Source organism: Pagrus major, chromosome 5, assembly GCF_040436345.1.
Source record: "Pagrus major chromosome 5, Pma_NU_1.0".
Classification (NCBI taxonomy): domain Eukaryota; kingdom Metazoa; phylum Chordata; class Actinopteri; order Spariformes; family Sparidae; genus Pagrus; species Pagrus major.
The window spans coordinates 28,654,811-28,674,814 of NC_133219.1; the positions used below are offsets into that span (position 1 = coordinate 28,654,811).

The window sequence follows — 20,004 nt, forward strand, 5'->3', positions numbered from 1 at the left end:
CTGGTGTTACTGTCAGTGTTTGTTATTCATTATTGTTATTACTTTTGTCTGGTGTGTTTGTTGTTTGTATATCTGTAGTAAGCATTGTGTAAGTATTGTGTAAGCATTGTGTATGTCTCACAGGCTGGTCGATGGTATTCTTCTGTGCCACAGAGCTCCAACATTTACTCTGACACTGTGCTGCTGCCATTCATTCTCACCAGGATGTCCCAGTACGTGTTCTTGGCCCGATCCGGATGATGTTGAAGATTTGACAACAGTCAGTCCAATCTGACTTTTTTATTTATTAAATGTTGACTACATTTACCTGACACCCTGAAATAACACCTGTAGCCTACCTCATCTGACACTACTTATTTTTCATGAGATTCCTGATAATGGTTCAAGAATATGAGAAGTATAATCTGAACTGATTGATAAGATATGAATGAAAGCTTAAGAGAATGAGTCCTGATATTGACATGCTGCAGTCAGCTTTAGAGAAACACGTCACTCTGCACTTTAACAGCCGAGATTATTGATTGGCTATCATCGAGTTAGTGATCGAGCTAACATGGGTGGAGGCTCGGAGCTGAGAGTCACAGACAGGTTAGTCTGCTGACAGTAATAAACATGTAGAATATTAAAAGGCAGCTCAGGAGGGACATGTTGAACCAAACCAGGGACAGAAGGGCTTCACAGTGGTGTGGGTGTGGTGTGTGTGAAAGCTTATGTGAACAAGTCTCAAAATAAATGATCAAATAAATCACATTTGGACCTTGACAGCAAAAAAATCAAAGAAGAAAAGAAGACATGACTCACCTAGTTTTCTTCCATGGATGTTTTTTGCTGCTCTTGAATGATTCAAGTGTCCCTTTGTCCTTTTGTCACAGTTCACAGATGTGAAGTGTTTTTGATCAGCTCTGTGCTGCACCTGTCAGGAAGTCCTACATGTTTCAACAAAGGTGACTGAGCCCGGCACACTGTGCAGCCGCTTGGTGGATTTTGTGGTGTCCTGTCTGGATTTCTCTATTTCCTCCCGACTAGAACAAAACTCTTTATAGAGTTGATCCATACCGACCTCTCTGTCATTTTCAGGGCAGCCACCAGCTGCTCCAGGTCCGTGAAGGAGGGCTACTCATAGAGTCTGATCGGTTTCAGTTTCACATCTTCTGGTGAGAAATCAAACCACTTGTCACTGTCAGCAACGACAGCTGTTTGGTCTGGTGTCCTGTTTCTGTGACAACTGAGAAATTCACAGGTTCACTGTTACGGCCTGAGAGCCGTCAGTGGTTGTGTGTGTGGGTGTGGCTGCTCTCTTCTGTGCTTCTCTGTCCTCCAGGTGCTGCCCTCCCCTGCTGGAGCAGGTGATTGTGCATGGCTGTCTCCAGTTAGTAATCAGGGCAAGATATAAGCTGGGGCCGGAGTTGTGGCTGGAGCCAGTGGGTCATCCAGCCACGTCCATGCTGTATGTGTGTTCTGAAGCGTCGAGAGCAGACTGAACCTTCTAGTGTTTTTCTGTTAGTGGAAACTTGTTTGTGGAGTGCCACCAGCTTCCCTGTTCTTTTAAAGGGAAGTTAGTTTTCTGTTTGCATTTTCACTTTGTGTGCTTAAAGAGTAAATCTTTGTTTTTTTTTGGGTAACATAATAAAACCTGAAAACTGATTTGGGAGTTAAGCTTTCTTTTGTAATGTGTTACTCCCCACAATCCCTAGACCTCCCAGGGGACGTAACATTCACCTTCAGTCAGGGCCAGTTCGTCTGAAATATCCCTCACAGTCTTTGGTCCTGAAACATTCACTGTAATCAGCTCAGCTTTCACTCTTCCTAAGTGCATCTTCTTACAACATACGAGTCACTAAATAACCTACTGTTGAATGACTTTTTTTCTCTGACATACAAGTGAGATACAGAGCAAGACATCTGTGATGAAACACTGAAACACTTATTGTGACTGCATGGGAGCTAAAACTGACTGATCATTAACAAGATGTTGATTATTTATTGAGGAGTGAAAATCCTGCTAAAATTAAGTTCACAATATGAAAACACTGACGTCATCCTGAGAGCCGTGCACAGTGCCAGACATTCATCTACAGCTGCTCTGCATGGTGCACAATGCTCCAACAGCAGCACCACCATTAAATATCATGTGGGAACTCATTTTACTCATCTCATGGTGAATGATTGAGCCCCTGGCCCCAGAAACACTGGCTCAGGCCTTGTACTAAGTGAAAATGGGGGTTGCATTTAAACTGCTCCAGCATGTCCCTGAGAGGACTGAAACATGATTCCTGTGATGAGGTTTTTATTTACAAGAGGGAGGAATAATCTGCCTCTCTTGTTGTGTCAGGCTGCAAATAATCCCTGTGTGTGTGTGTGTGTGTGTGTGTGTGTGTGTGTGTGTGTGTGTGTGTGTGTGTGTGGTTTGTTCCCCCCTCGGAGCATGTAGGCTACAGATGTTCAGTCTCTCTCTCTCTCTCTCTCTCTTTCTCTCTCTCTCTCTCTCTCTCTCTCTCTCTCCCGTGAGGATAAGCGCACACACAGTGTATGGGATCGCACACACACACACACACTCACTCTTGCAGCCTCACGCGGGAGAGAGTCTGATGCCATGACCAAGGACGCGTGCAGCCTCCTCTGCTGAGAGCCATGCGCTGCCGGCTGCGCGCTGCTGGAATGAACCGACTGAAAGGAGCTTTCAACAGACTCACCTGTAGATCTGCGCCGTCAACATGCCTTATGTGACCAAACCTCTGATCTTACTCTTATGTCTGGTTGTTACCGGTGAATGCCGTCGGCACGGCCACCGGGTGCGGAGATGGACCGGTACTGTGGAGACCCAGAAGCATGGCACGTAAGTGGCAGCTAGTCGCTCCATGAGGGAGATTCAGTGTGATAATTGATTTGTGATCATCTCATTAGCAGCATGTCACTAATGGACGGTGTGACAGGAGAGACATGGAGACAGCTGGAAGCTGAAGAGTAGTGGAGCTCAAGCCCACTTTTTAATCAGAAGATTTGACCAGGGCTGCTTCTCATGATCGATCATTATTTCACGATTTATCTTTGAGGCATTAAAATGTCAACATTAAAAATGCTCATCACAGTTTCCCAGAGCTGCTTCTGTCCAACCAACAGTCCAAAACTCAAAGACTCTCACATTGAAGCACCTGCAGCCAGACAATGTTTGACATTTTTACTTGAAAAACGTCTACAGCGATTAATTGATTATCAAATTTGATGCTTATTAATTTTCTTGATCGATTAATGGTCAAATCTTTGCAGCTCTGCTTTTTACATTTCACAAATTAAATGTTGAATTTTAAAAAAAACAACAATTACCAAAAGAGAGTGAAGTCGTCAGAGTGTCAGGAAGATAAATCAGCTGCTCTATCTGCTAATAATCAATGATGCATGGTGGGCTACATGTTAAGAGAAGTGCAGGCTGTGACTTATCAGAATGGGAAAAAGCCACTGGTCTGAACTCTGCTCTGTGTGAACGGTTTGTGGTCACAAGAGTAAATGTGTAGCTTCATGTCGAGGCATCTGTGGCTGTGTTACAGAAGAGTGATATCTTGTTAATAAGAAAGTGACCTGTATGTCAGCACTTTGTAACAAGAGTGAAGGAGTGGAGACGATGAGGAAATCATATAAAAAAAGGTTAAATTGGGCAAATGAAAAGTGCATGGGCTGTGAACAGTAAATGGACTGCAGTTATATCAGAGCAAAGCACTCTGCCAAAACACCACCCACACAGGAGGGTGGAGAGGCTGCCTGCAGGACGGCAACCTGCTCATCTGGAGGAGTGTGAGGTTCAGAAGAAGAGCACTGACTGTCCTCAGAGGCAGACAGCAGCATCACCTGCTCTCAAACAGCCAGCATCTCTATGAACCAGACAAAGACCTCTAGTGGCCGCGTGAATTATAGCTGCTGTTTGTAACAATGTTGGCAGAGACCCTCAAAACCTTTCAGGGTGGAGGACTGGGTGGATGAAAGGGTCGACGGAGCAGTCACTGATGCTGCTCCCTCTGACGGTCACCTTCAGTTTCTGATAGCCACGCCCACTTTTAGCTGTGCACTCAATCCCTCCCCTGAAACCTGAACCAGGTGGGTTCTTTAAACATCATATAGTCATGAATTGTAACTGAGAAGTGCTGAAAATGAATGTGGTCCTGCAGGAAATGCTCCTTTAGAGAGGCAGAGTCCTGTTGTGCTGCTTGGTTTGGGGGACACGTCATAGTGTTACTGTAGGAGGGTCAGAGAGAGAGCCCTTCCATTCAGAACCATCCATTCATAAAATGTCAGGCAGGTGTCACGTCTGTGGTGAGGTTGACACCAAAGCATGTAACAGACTCAGAAATCCACTAGAGGACACAAGTGTGTGTGAGGGTTTGGTCTTCTGAAGCAGCAGGGGGCGATAAAGAGAGCAAAGGATCAACGTAGTACAAAGAGCCAGACAGTCCACATGTAGAGGAGGTCGGGTTGGTCAGGTGGGTCATCACCCAGGAGGCCCGCGTTTCAAGCAGATAGTTACTGCTGATTGTTTAGGAAGTAGTTATTGTTAGGCCAAACCACGAGTAGTTTCTGTGCCTTTATTTTGAAAGTGTAACCGCACTCACACCCACTGCAGGTTTATTGTTGCAAACTCACAGTGAATGAGGCCGTGCTGTGAGTCCATACGCCACATGACAGTGGACGGGTCTAGTTGGTTAAGGTGAGGGACATACTGTGGGTCTGTGCAGATGCTGTTTTAATGTTGCTGAAGTCTCTGAGGACTCTTTCTCTGTTCATTCAGACCAAATGCTCCTGGTCCTGCAGCACCAGCATCCAAAGGTTCATAAACGCTGGAGTCACTAAGAGTAGATATTAAACAAACATGAACATTTTCTGATGTTTCTGTGGTGACATTTAATATCACACAATTTTAGAAATATTTGTATTTTTTCTCATTTGATCAGGCTATTTTAAGAAGATCTCTCTCTGTGTGTGTGTGTGTGTGTGTGTGTGTGTGTGTGTGTGTGTGTGTGTGTGTGTGTGTGTGTGTGTTTGCGTGTGTGTGTGTTTGTGTGTGTGTGTGTCAACCTGGCGTCAGAGAGAAGAGAGAGAGAGAGAGCAGCTGATGTATCTCTACTGCAGAAAACGAGTATTGTGTATTGTATTTAGAACTTTTATGTATCGAAAAATCTATATTTTTGACAACACATTTATGCTATTCATTCACAATTAATAGAAATTTAAATGGTCGGCATAATGTTTCCTTTAAAGCATATTTGCTGTTGTAAATTACAGTGGTTGTATATAAACATATTTTGTGTGAGACGGGGTCGGACACGAGAGACAACTCACCTCCATCTCCTGACAACAGTTGTTCTGTTGCTTTGTGTTTTCAGTGACCTCAGCGGTTATCATCTTGTAAACAGGGCTGTGAAGGTCATGGAGGGCTGAGACCACATTAAAACATCTGTGGTCACTCAAACCTGGAAATAATCAGAAAGTTTAAGAAAGTAAATGAAAGTGTCAGAAGTCACAGTGTTATAAGAAAGAGGGTCTTCCTCAGCGTCACATCATGGGCAGACTAAAGGTTCCTAATGGGGCGGCGCTGGAACTCTAAACTGGATCAGTTGTTTCCAAAACACAAGCAGACAGACCCAAAGTGAGCACAGCATCAGAGGATCAATACATCCAGCTCAGTTCACTGAGAGACAGAAAAGCAGCTTCATCACAGACACAGAACTGACTAAATTAACAACACAAGAGTCCAATCAGTGGTCCTGTCAGAACAGACTGTCCTGTAGAGTCTCAGAGGACGAGCAGCAGTTTGTCAGGAGCTTAATGTGTGAGGTGGACTGAGACATACCTGGATTTCACAGATGATGAGTGGTTTCAGACTGTCAGAGCCCACTGTAGCTGTCAGGTAGATTAACATTACCACGTGTCATTCTGGAAGGCATGTTATTATTGTTAACATTATTATTTATATTATTATTTATATATGTATATATATATAATATATATATATATATATATATATATATATATATATATATATATATATATATATATATATATATATATACGCTCAGACAGAGCTGCATTCAAACATATCGAACCCTGAATGGACACGAGGGCAGGGAGGACAACACGTCTGTCTCCTCTTTTCTGCTGACTGTTAGAGAAAACATTTATCCGTCTGTCCAGACAGGTGATTTAACACAGCATGTGCTCTAAACACTGCATCACTGTGAGACCCACAAAATAGCTCTGACAATTATCACAGCACGGCCGTCTATTCAACCAAGGACACAAATAGAGTTTTAGGAGGAACTGGTGTCTGCTGTCAGGGTGACTGTGTGGTTGAAACACAGGGCTGATCTCTAAAACACATTAGCATTTTCTCCACCATGATATGATGATTAGTGTCGGGTTGAGCTCTCAGTGGCTCCTTTAGACATTTGGGATGCAGATGAAAGAGAAAGACATTTACTCTGCTGAGGAGAAAGGATTGAGTCTCAGTTCTTGTCCCCAGCTGTCCCAGCAGATTGAGTCAAGTCTTCAGTGTTGGTTCAAAACCTCCTCTGACAGAATCTTCTCTTCCTCTAGCTCTTTGGCAAAGAAGCCTCCAGATGTGACCAAGTCTCGCAAAATGAAGACGGAGCACCTGCTCAAAGTAGATGATCATGACTTCACCATGAGACCAGCATTTGGAGGTAGGTGTGGAGAGTTCCTCACATTTTCATGCATTATTTTCCTGTTGTGCATTTATTCATCTTGTCTCTTGTCTCCATTCACTCATGAAGAACATGAGATGTGGTCAAAAATGAAAATAGTATCAAAGTTGATTCAACAGGCTTCCTCAAACCTCATGTATGAATCCAAATCCATTATCATCAGGATGTGTTCAGTACCTGCAGCTCCATCTACAGCTCCATCTACAGCTCCACCTGCAGCACGATCTGACATCGCCACGTTGGTGTTGTGTCTGAACGACATGATTAATCATGATCGTGATCAATGTTTTTGTCGCCTAAACCTAAAACAGCAAACAAATAGGTAAAAGTAGGTGAACTATATGCTCCACTGACCCCAGTCTCCTCGCTGAGAGACCTCCGGCTTGCTCTGGAAGTGGACCTTGTGGCTGTTTGTTGAAATGATGGTCCTGGTGCCACATTTGTTACGATGTTCCAAAAGGAACACCAACATAAGTCTCAGAACCATGACATCAGAACAAGGTGATTGGTCAGTCACAGTGATGGTGCTCTTTGATGTGATACCAGTTCAAGTATCCACCTTCAACATGACTCGCTCCATCACCAGCCTCCACCCTCAACATGACTCGCTCCATCACCAGCCTCCACCCTCAACATGACTCGCTTCATCACCAGCCTCCACCCTCAACATGACTTGCTCCATCACCAGCCTCCACCCTCAACATGACTCGCTCCATCACCAGCCTCCACCCTCAACATGACTCGCTTCATCACCAGCCTCCACCCTCAACATGACTTGCTCCATCACCAGCCTCCACCCTCAACATGACTCGCTCCATCACCAGCCTCCACCCTCAACATGACTCGCTCCATCACCAGCCTCCACCCTCAACATGACTCGCTCCATCACCAGGTTGTCTCAACAATTAACTGACTTTTTTTTCCCCAGCTGGATCACAAAAGGAAACAGTCAAGAGTTTTTTTTGAAGCATTCACAGAATGTTTCATACACTTCATAGACAAGCTGTTGTAATGTTAGTGTTGTTCATTGAAATACTTGGAAAGTCACTGAAGCCTCAGTCATTGTTGATATGCTTAGTGCCTCTTGCACCTCTCTTGGGTTCTCAAATGAAAGTCGTTGGATCTGCTCATAAAGACGTCTAGAAGCTAAGACAGACTTGCATCTCTGCTCTGAAATAGGGTGGGACAGGAATAAATCTCCTGACTCGTCTTCCTCTGAAGTTGTACCTTGTTAGCAGCGGAGGATGAAGCTGTCGTTAAGTGATGTCATTTCTCCGCTGTTAGTGTGATTGTTCAGAGAAAGGCAGAGCGTGCAGCCGGAGGTCACAGTGGAAATGGGACTAAAAATAGCCGGGTTCTGGCACAAAGTCCCAGCAGAGGATACACGGCTCTAGTTGCATTAGTATAAAGAGTCTGATACAAAGGGCTGCCCCCTCCAGATGTGTTTAAACCCTTAGCTGTTTTTATACTGAATAATACTTTAACATGGATTTTCCACCATAACAGATCAGTAAACTACTGGCTTAGCTGCATCAGAATGAGATAGGCTGAAAGAGTCCTCCCTTTCCTCTGATAGGCAAGTCAATAACAGACTGAGAACATATAGAGCAACCTGTTGTCATCCAAAGCAGAGGAAAAATATCCGGTCGCTTTTAAAAAAGAAAACCAATTGTTTATCGCAACTTGGCTTTTACTTCTGTAGCTGCAGGCAGCTCATGCACTCACATGATCAGGTCACTTTTAAATACGCAGAAAGTTGATACAGATCATCTAAACCTGTTTTTTATGTTGGTGGTTGAACTGAAACGAATTGTGTTTGTTAAGCCACTAAAAATCTGTCTGAAAATGAAGTTTTAAATCTGTCTGTAAACTGTGATGGAGGTTCACAGGTTTCCATTGTTTAAATATGTTTAAGTGAACCTGACACACCAGATGGTTCAATACACAGACCATGTGGAGAGAGACCGCCGGGAACATTTTGTAAAAGGGCACAAAAATACTCTGGAGGTGATCGTCTCTCACGACAAACTTCAACCACCAGCAGAGCCTGCTGTTACATTTAGGGCATTTAGCAGATGCTTTTGTCAGCACATCGGGAGCAGTTTGGGGTTCAGTATCCTGCCCAAGGACACTTTGACATGCAGACCAGGGGAATCAAACCAGCGACTTTCCGCTAACAAGACAGTGGCTCTACCCCTGAGCTACAGCCGCCGCTGTTAAATCAAACTCTTACTGAAGTCAGTGAGGAGAAGAGTGAAAACATCTCTTCCTGGAGAAAAGCCTCCAGTGCTGTTCTTCACTCTGCTCTCCACTTCTGATAGAGCTGATGCTATAGCAGCTACGCTAACCTGCGGAGGAGCCGCCATCGTTGTTTTCAAACAAGCACTCATCTGAACCTCGGCAGTAGCTGCCAGAAGTTCCTCCTAGGGCACTGATTGGATCTATCTATCTATCTATCTATCTATCTATCTATCTATCTATCTATCAATCAATCAAGCTTGAATATTGAATGGCTTTATCTCCCTGGCAGCATGAAAGTGCTGGCAATCATGGCAATCTGTGTCATACAGTATTGGATTTCATGTGGCTAAGTGGAGACTGTGAAGCTTGAAAGAGCACAGAGTGCATGAAGGCTACAGTCCCAGCTGGGAGCAGGTGGAGGAACAAGAAGAAGTAGTCTGTACAGCTATGACGAGCTTCCAGGACATAAATAAGGCAACACCTTGGCCATCAAGGCTTACCTGACAACGACCCTGATGGTTCTCTAAACTTGAAGGAGCTCACAGTTTTCAGTGAGTGAACGACCTCTTTGATCCACTTTGTGAATGGTGTTTTAATGAGGATGCTAAAGAAAGGGTAAGAAAAACACTGAGTCAGATTCCTGATGCAGGGTGTCACTATTTACATTCTACCTGGCCAGTAGCTGCCAAGACATCTGACAGTGATGATGAATATCTCCATCCTCAGGAGATACAACCCAAAATCAAAGAGAAACTCAATTAAAGGCTCTTTCAAGACACTTAGTGTTGAACTTCAGTAGTTTTGGAACTCACAAGCTTCATATACATTTATAAGAAATGGTCCAAAGGTTAAGATATCCAGACTTTTAGTCTCTCGTATGGGTCAAGCCCCCAACTGTCCCCTTCAAATAACATCCTTTCATTAGAAATAAGCCCTGATGTCACCATCAGTACTACTGATCAGTACTACTAGACAGTACTACTGATCAGTACTACTAGACAGTACTACTGATCAGTACTGATGTCACCATCAGTACTACTGATCAGTACTACTGAACAGTACTACTAGACAGTACTACTGAACAGTACTACTAGACAGTACTACTGATCAGTACTACTAGACAGTACTACTGATCAGTACTGATGTCACCATCAGTACTACTGATCAGTACTACTGAACAGTACTACTAGACAGTACTACTGATCAGTACTGATGTCACCATCAGTACTACTGATCAGTACTACTAGACAGTACTACTGATCAGTACTGATGTCACCATCAGTACTACTGATCAGTAGTAGTGGACAGTACTACTGGACAGTACTACTGACCAGTACTACTGATCAGTACTACTGGACAGTACTATTGGAAAGTACTACTGACCAGTACTACTGGACAGTACTATTGACCAGTACTACTGACCAGTACTACTGATCGGTACTACTGGACAGTACTATTGGAAAGTACTACTGACCAGTACTCCTGGACAGTACTATTGACCAGTACTACTGATCAGTACCACTGGACAGTACTACTGGACAGTACTACTGACCAGTACTACTGGACAGTACTACTGATCAGTAGTGCTGGTCAGTAGTGATGTCACCATCAGTACTACTGATCAGTAGTACTGTCCGCAGACTCGTTACTGTCCGCAGACTCGTTACTGTCCACAGTCTGGTTACTGTCCACAGTCTGGTTACTGTCCACAGACTCGTTATTGTCCACAGTCTCTGTTCAGCTCAGCTTGTGACTGCTGCTGACTGACTCTGGACCAGCAGCCAGTGAATGACTGCAGCACAGGCAGGAGGACTGATACTGACGTCTTTCTTTCTAAACTTTACTCACTGGTTTGATTAGGTTTGTTTCTGGTGACTTATTATTGACATATTATATGACATATAATGATTGTGCTGCTGTAAATATTACTGTTGCTGCTCTAGAAACAATATACATATATGTATTTATTTATGATCTATTCCTGTTCTGAATTGATTCTTTTTTTAAATAATATATTTTTTAAAAAGCGATTATTTATTAAAGAAAAAGAATGGAGACGATAAGGAGCATCAACAAGATTAGTATTATTGTTAAAATCCTCATGATACCAGTCCTGAGTACAAACTGTGTGCACGACAACACTATGACATATTACATGGTTGTGCAGTGCACATTTAAAAAGATCTAGATGAAGTGAGATGCTGCGTGTCTTCAGTGGACAGAGGGGGTGAGTGTGGCTAACGTGTGGGCTGTATTATTGCTCTTAATCCTCAGAAAGATAACACATTAAGCTTGTTGTTAATCCACGCTGAAGGGAGCGAGGGAGAAAGCCGTCGGCCAGATCATTTGATGTATGGGCTCGGAGCGACTCATGTTATGATCTGTTCACTGTATACCAGAGCCGCTGTGTGCTTTTCAGAAAATGTGGTGGCTTAGCAGTGTTGAGGATTTACCAGAGGTCAGAGAGTCAGAGGTGGGGTTGTTTCATGCAGCCTATTACTTTAATATATCATCCACCCTCACTTAAAGTTACACTGCTCTATCTATCTATGTGTCTATCTCCAGGGAAACATCAGATGATGCGTCAGGTGAGGAAGAAGTTGGTTAATGAGAATAAACATAACCTCATCTCTGAGTCATGAAGACAGATTGTTATTACCAATGTTGGTAGTTCGGGTTAGACAACAGCTCCCATGATGCCACACTCCTGCAGAACATCATCAAACTTTCATTGTTTTAATTGAAACACCCCTGGTGGCAGACCGTGCATAATGCATGTTTAGGTTGAGCTGTATTAATATAGAATATATGAAGCCACAGACTGTTTAGAGCTTCTGTGAGTACCTTCTTTCATTTGACCTAAAGCCTGCAGTAATCAATATTTTCATATCACTGAGGATTAGATGAGTATATTGATGGTGGGCTCGAATAAAGACAGGAGGGTGTGGTGATACAACTCCAGGCCAATCACAGCGATGCATGACGACAGCAGCTCAACATGCTGGAAATCCACACCATAGATCTGTAGGACGAGGCCGAGGGTCTGTATGATGGCATCAAACCGCTACTGTTTCCACTGTCTCACCTCATAAATGTTCACATCATATTGTAACTGATGTGACTGCAGCGTTTGCACCCGAATGAATTTCAAGAAAAAACATAGTTTTTCAGAAGAAAGTTGGGCATGAGGCTGTGACGAAGAACTGATGAGGTCCAACATCTCCTGCACACACAGGCAGAGCAGAGGTAATGTTGAGGTGTTTAGGGTTCCTGTGTAGGAGCCTGGTGTCATTTACAGGTGATGTAATGAAAGTAAACAGAGGCACTGTGCTGTCAGAGGCTGCAGATGTGTGAATATACAGGATCTGTCCTGCTGCCTTCACATGGCTGCAGGGATTTAACAGCACAGTCAACACAATCAAATGATTTATGCAAACCACTGATATGTTCACATTTGTCCATGTCACACATACCATACTGACGTTTCTACAATACATTTAATATCATGTTCACATTACACATCATGACCTGATTCTATATCTGGAAGTGGAGGGGATGCTGCTGGGGTTGAGCTAGCAATCTGCCAAGCCACAGACCAAAGTTCACAACTGTGTTTCAACATTTGTAAGCGTGAAGCCAACGAACATTTTCGGGACAATTTCCGGCTGTGTTTGTGGCGACCAAAACATGATGTGTTCCTAAAGCTAACCAAGTGTGTTTGTGCCTAAACCTGACCAGAGCATAAGCACAGCGTTTCACAACATTACATTAAAAACTGAACCTAAAGGAACATAAGACATGTAACGTTTGAACATTGCCAACGTTTATTCTAGTGATGAGTTGGGATTTAATGAACTGCAGGAAAAGCTTCTGATCCAATATGAAGCAGCTGAGGACAACAGATACAGATTATATGATTATATCATATTATTCATCAGTGCAGATCATTTACCAATCGTCCTGCTTTAATAACATTGTCATGCTTTAAAAGCTATGAATGGTTAGAGAGTGTTTAATTCAAACTGTCTATTTGCATTTTGAGAATTGTTATGTGTTTGCTGCAAGTATTTTGTTTGTTCTTGAGTAAATCAAGTAGCAGCTGAGGGGCTTCATGCTTCGTAGATTTTGATAAAATATATTTTTAAGCTTAGGTGAACCATGTACTACAAACACAGAAGTGTTTGTTTCACACTGGACATGAAACAATTTGTACCTGACTTCCTCAGTCTTGTTCCCTTGCCTGACTTCCTGTTTTTAGTGCCGCAATAATTATAACGGCCATGAGGTGACAAGAAACATTAATATGAGTCGTAACAAGCTGCTTCCACAGTCGACCTATGTGGTCGTTTTCCTCATGAAAACTGAGTAAATGGTATAATTTTAGTGATTTTATAAATAAAATGCTGCTCAAACCCACCCTGGGTTTTGGGGTTCTGATACAAACAATACAAGACTGTTTTAAGAATTCTGACAGACCTGTCAACACATGTGGAGTGGACCACATGACCTCAACAAAAGTTCTGCTCTCTATAAAAGCTTAGAGGCTGAAATGTCAGATATGTTTTATATGTGATGATATTTCCACATGTTCTGTGTCCATAAAGATCGATGAATGCAGCTTTGACCATTAGTAAGTGTACCTGAGGCTTAAGGACAGTTGAGCTGATCGTGGAGCTGGCAGCAAACGTGACCTTGAGGAATACAGTCTTTAAAAAGAAGGTAGAAGTCCCGAAGCACTTCATATGTCTTTATTCATGTAGAGGAAGTAAACAGCTCTGGGTCTCCTGCAGCGGCTCCCTGCTGCAGCCTCATTCTGGGAGCTCTGCCACTGAACGATCTCTAATCTTTTAGTCTTGATGAAAAGGTTAAAGGACCATTGAGGCATCATTGATGTACACAAACAGCCATAACAGTTTTTAGTCGTACTATGAATCAAATGATTGACTATCATCCCCCGCAAATCTTAAAATAACCAACATGGCATGATATCTTCCAAACATGAGCGCTGTGACTGCTGCTGCCATAGTTTGATGTCAGAACTGTGGAGATTCAATTAGAAGATTGTATCAAGCTCTCTACATCAAAGGAAACTGTAATAATCCATTGATTTAGGCTCACTGCTGCTTTATTTAAATGCTGTCACTTTTCAATGTGTGCCGAGTTGAGTGACTCGTGTGTTGGCATGAAAAGAGGTTAAAGGCATTAGATGTCATGAACAGCAGGAATGAGTAGCAGAGTGACAGGCTGACAGGCTGCGAGGGCTCAGGGGAACACAACACTGGGCTACAGTGTCTGTAGCTAAAGCTTTCAGCAGTGCTCACTGATGGAATGGTCAGTATAACACCCAGATACCATCTGGAGATGTGGGCTTTATTTGAGGCGACTGGAGTATAGCTTTAGCGGCTAGCTTCACCCAACATAATTCAGCCTGCCTCCACTGTTAGCCTAGCCTAATTCTGCCTAGCTGCATGGCAGGCCCCACTTCAGCAGTGATGAGCAGATTAAGCTGGCAGCGGTTCCTCCTGTTTACAGCTTAGATTAGCACAGGCAGCAATCTGTTACGCCATCAGACAGCTGTTACCCTGCAAATGACACTTTGTCCCAACCGAAGAACACAGAAATGAGTGGAGATCCAAAACTGGCTGTAAAAGTACATCTGGTACTCTGACATCCTGACATTAATAGACTTATTTATATTATTTATAGACTTGGTGTCACTGTCCTGTGTTTTTACATTACGACAGTTATTCACTGTGTTTGTACTGAACACACTGTACAGCTTTCTTTACTATTGAGTCTGTTTATGTAGTTTGAGCTGATGTCTGCCACTAGAGGTCTCTCAATCAAAGCAATGAAAACAAGAGACGCAGTTTGATGACGGCGACAAGTAGCATAGGATCATGGGAAATGTTGTCCTCATTGTTAAACAGCCGCCATCGGCAATAAATATCTATCTTCATGCAGAAGTGTTCACAGACGTGACAGTTTATTAAAGATGTTTTCATGTAACATGAAGTCACGTTTCCTTCTTCACTGACGTCTCGTCTGATGTTTTCATGGAAGTTAAAGTCACAGGCGACCAAATGAAATGCACCCTTACGTTGCAAAGAGTTACACACAGTGTTGGGTGTAACGCGTTACTTTGTAACGCGTTACTGTAATCAGATTACTTTTTCAAGTAACTAGTAGTGTAAGGCATTACTCTACTGAAAATAGTAATAATATTACAATTTTCCGGGCTCGTTACTTGCGTTACATTTGCTAGTAGCTACCAGCTACTTCACCACACACGCATCACACAAAACAGCACGGAGGGAGGGGGGGGGCGTGAATGGATCAGTGATTGGTTGGGGTTTGACACGAGGTATCATTTACCATCACCGATTGGTCGCCAGCGGCACCCGCCAGAGAAGAGTCAACAAGTCCGGAGCATGTTGCTGCTGCTGCTTCTGCTAGCTCGTGTCCTGAAGAAGGCACCGCTCTGCAAAAAACCTCGTTCGACGGCTGGAAATTCAACCACTATTTTCAATATTAGTTAATATTTCTTTGTATTTGATTGCACAAGTACACTTGTTTGTATTTGCACTAGACAATGTTAATTGAGGAAGTTAAACAGCATGTAGGCCAGTCTGTTGTTGGGTTAATAAAGACCTTCAAGAAGACTCCTCCTTTGTCTGCTCTCTTTCCATCTTATGCATCTCAGGCAATTTTAGAGTAAGTAGAAAAAAAGTAACTAGTAATATAACTAGTAATATAACTAGTTACTTTCTCCAGGGAGTAATATAGTAGTGTAAGGCATTACTATTTTTGAGAGTAATATGTAATCTGTAATATATTACTTTTTAAAGTAACTAGCCCCAACACTGGTTACACATTAGGATTCAACAAAATATAAAACAATGTAACAGACATTTTAATGAGGAAATGTTACATACTGTATATTTAAGTTTATGGAAATGTGATTCAGCTTCTTGCTGCCAAATCTCTACAAAGTAGGTGGTGAGTAAAACATTATCCTGACCAATAAGTCAGTGCATAAACCTAGGAAAATAGCACAGAAAGTTACAGGATTTTGTGTTAACTCTGCATTTCCTCTGAGCCTTTTGGCCTCTTTTAGCTCTTAGTCTTGATTTTATAGCCCACGGCTCTATGCTCTCATCCTCAGTGTCTGTCACCGCAGACAGACTCGGTTAGAGACGAGCTGGTGAACAGACATAGAGGAGCATTCAGCAGCTGAACAGACATTGTTCTCAGTGTTTTCTTCCCTTCATCGGCGAGACACAAACACGTCTCAGAGTGATGATAATGTTGCTGGACGTGTAAACAGTAAATGTTTGAGAACACGTTAATATCAACTGAACAAGGCCATCATTTGTCAAACGCGTGTCATGTTTATCCTGGTCCTGGTTATTACTGCAGCTTTAACAACTTTGTTGAAAATAAAATGTGTTTTGCACTTAATGCAAAAGCTTTCTGTTCTTACAGAGACAACTGTGTGCTAACAGGACACCACTGTTGCATTTACGGTGTAAAAAAATAAATAAATAAAACATATTACAGCATTACTACCTGACACATAGATTGAACAACAAGCATATACGCACAACATTGGTTATGGTGGCAACGTTAAGTCAACCATCGAGAATAGACAAGTCACATACACTCAACATACACTGGCTACTAACAAGCATGGTCAGCATACTGTACACTGGTGAGACCAGAAGGACCAGCATGTGTTGTGCTTTACTGCTCTGCTGGTCACCAGCATGATGTTAGGCTCAACAACACCGAGTCATGTGATCCGAAAGTTGACTCTTCTTTTGGCGACATGTTGTGAGAGGTCAAGGTACCATACAAGGTTATTCATCAAAGCATATTCCATGAACAGTGTGAACAACAGGAAGTCATCAATCATCAGGTAATTACTCAAAAACATACGAAATATAAAAACACCAAAACACACTGGAGTGAGACTTTAACAGGCTGGACACAGTGGATGTGTGCAGCGCTGCTGCGTGGCGTTACCTCTCACTTTTCATTTTAGCGTCCATGTTAACAGGTTAGACGTTCACACTGGATGCACGAGACGCTTCCAACGTGTGTCAGGTGTGGCTGCTGCACACAACAGGTGAGGCAGTTTCTGTCCTGTGCACTCTCTTCATTTCACTTCCTCTCCCTCGCTCCCTCCGGCTGTCTGGCTCTTTCAGCGTGGTGAAGGAAAATCACGTCACGCAGCCGGTGTGAACACAAACACACCAGTGAGCCGCGGCAGCTCGGTGACACAGCCGCCACGCAGCACACAGGAATCCAGAGTGTCCAGCCTGTAATAGTTAGACGGACCAGGTGAGCTGAATGTCTCTGAGGACCTAACTCCACCCACCAGGGTCCTGGAGGGAGAGCTCTGTGACAGTCTTAGCCTGCATGCACATGGTTTATCAATCATTTCTGTATCTAACCTGATCTATGTGCATGGAAGGTGATATTCTGCTTGTAAGACAGTTTGGGAGGTTTTATGGGAGGATTTCTGCTGGAAAACCTTTTGAATGGTCGTTTGACTTTTCAGTTGCAGTTTGGTGAGATCTAGGCAATAAAACTACTCTGTTAGGTTTTGGAAAAGATGATGGTCTGGATTAAATTGATAAGTCAGCATTTACCTTTGGTTTCACCTGCAACAGAAGCAGTGATAATCACCAAAAATAAGAGTGCAAGCCGACGAGAATGTGCACCAGTCAGACAACACTCTGCGACACTGCTGCGTGCAGCTGACTGATACCTGTATGTGTTGATCTTCAGTATGTCTGCCTTGTGGCAAGTCCTGCACGTCACATTAAATTAGGCCATATTTAAAGCCACAAAAAAACAACAAAAACATCCTAAATGTAGCCCAACCAGTAAAACTGGAGCCTGCCATCAAATTGAAATCACTATTAATTGTTTCTTTACATCAGTCACATCTGTGAACATGCAGGAATGAAGGCTGATAGTCTCTTATGATCAGGTAAACACACAAAACTCTTCGGATGTTCATGTGCAGATACATCACTTTAATGTGTCCAACATGATCACTGATAAGACGTTCAGACAGTAATAAATGCTGCTGACATGCTGTCACAGTAAACTATCAGGGCTGGCTGTTCTGGTGCTGCCGTGGCCGTGCTGGCTCTAATGCAGCGAGGCTAAGTGGCCGGGCTGTCAGCATTATGAGCCTCGAACAAACACTGTTTATAGAGATGCAGTGGTGGTGATAACATCCCTGTTTGATTGGCTGCGTTAAAAGCACAAATCACAGCGCTGGTGGAGACAAATGCATCAGCTGTGTTTGTGAGAAAACAGATGGCAAATGGATCAGTCAGAACATTTGTTCATCATTGTCTTGTAAACATTGAAAGCCCTAATCAATAACTAACTAACACACTGCTGCACACAGCCAGTGAAACAGCCTGACATTAACATTTACTGCCTGCTGGAGATTTAACATACAAGTGATAAACCGTTTGCCACCATCTGCTGGAGGTCTGTCTTCTTTCTGATGACTGTCCCGGCAGCAGTGGTCAGTTTATTACAATATGTCACCTCATCGTTTGATCTGTGGTGAATTAGCTCCTGATGTCAATTCTCCATTCACATTCAGATGTGTCGGGATGCTGCTCATCAATACGGACGCTGAAACACGGTGAAGACAAACTTGTTGGACTGTACAGCTTCATTCTGATGAGTTCTTCCAGACTCCACACTAACCCCCCCCCCCAATACATCACTGTAACACAATTATGTCATTTCAATAACATTAATAAGACACAATAAATATCCTGCTGCTGCTGTCCGCGTCAGCAGCAGCTCATGATGCAGGTACAGTCTGTGTGGGAGTCTCAGTCTGTCCCTGATGGCTCACCTCCACTAAGTGCTTCAAACAAAGGATACATTAGACATAAAACAGGACGGAGGAACTGATTTGAAAACAGACTGAAATACACAGGGACTGATTCAGTAATCAAACACAGGTAACAGCTGTTCACATCTAGATTCAAACTAACCTCGATCTGATGCAGACTGTAGGAGGTTACACCTGGTGTTAGGTCCTCAGGGACATTTAGAAAGATGCCGGTGCATCAGGTCAGACATCCTGTGGTGACTTATTGTCAAATGATTTAATGATATTTAAGAATTCATACTCATTAGTCTGTCCCAGTATCTGGCCTTTGTCATGTCGTCAACAACAAGAGATGTTAATGAGAAGCTGTACAGGCACACGAGTCATGACTGATGTTGTTTTGACTCATATTCAGGACACATAAAGAACATGAGGAACCTGGTTGATCACATCATGTGTGATTCATCCTCACATCACTGATTGTCTGTGAAGAAGAAGGCCGATCTGAAACACCTTCCCATCACAGACATCTCAGTCTGTTATTTCACAATCTGATCTTCATCTGTAAATATTTTATGAGCCAAAAAAGATTATTCAGATTCTCTCAGTGCACAGTAAGCCTTCAGCGTGTCTGCATAAAGTGAGTGAAGCACTTCAGATCTGTGTGACAGCTGTAGTTCTGCATTAACACAGTCTAAGCTGCATCACAGCTCTCCCTCAGTGGTGTCCCATTATAGTTTGTTTTGTCTCCTATAGAGTCCACAGGGGGTGATCTGTTGTGTTTAGACAGGCCCTCTCTGAAACTACTGGCTGTGGTGTGTGTGTGTGTGTGTGTGTGTGTGTGTGTGTGTGTGTGTGTGGTTCTTCACTCACAGTGTAACTGTAATGTCAATAGCACACATCGGGATCTACAGACAGGAGCTACTCTGTATCAATCACACATGAGCCTGTAAACATCTGGACAGCAGTACTTTCACTTTGCTTTCAGACTGTAGATTATCACACTTGTGTTTTATTACTGCTGGACTTATTGGAGTCAAGGGCACATGCCATTAATATGTACACAGTATCAGCTTCATGAGTCCAGTTTGTATTAGGCCCATATAATGTGAGGTTTGCATGGATCTGGTAATTAATGCTAGTATGTGATTCTGCTGCAGCGGAGAGTGATGTACAGTAGTT

General features: G+C 43.0%; 1 protein-coding gene across 2 annotated transcripts in view; it reads left to right on the top strand.

Moving 5' to 3' along the window:
- Positions 1-2,714: 2,714 nt before the first annotated feature.
- LOC140996198 (gamma-aminobutyric acid receptor subunit rho-2-like) overlaps positions 2,715-20,004 on the top strand; it is a 35,722-nt gene continuing 18,432 nt past the window's right edge. The window contains exons 1-2 of one of the 2 annotated variants that reach the window (XM_073466508.1): positions 2,715-2,836; positions 6,583-6,689. In XM_073466508.1, coding sequence (XP_073322609.1) covers positions 2,715-2,836; positions 6,583-6,689 — 229 coding nt within the window. Of the gene's footprint in view, positions 2,837-6,578; positions 6,690-20,004 lie in introns of both variants that reach the window. The other variant, XM_073466509.1, reaches the window with a different exon arrangement.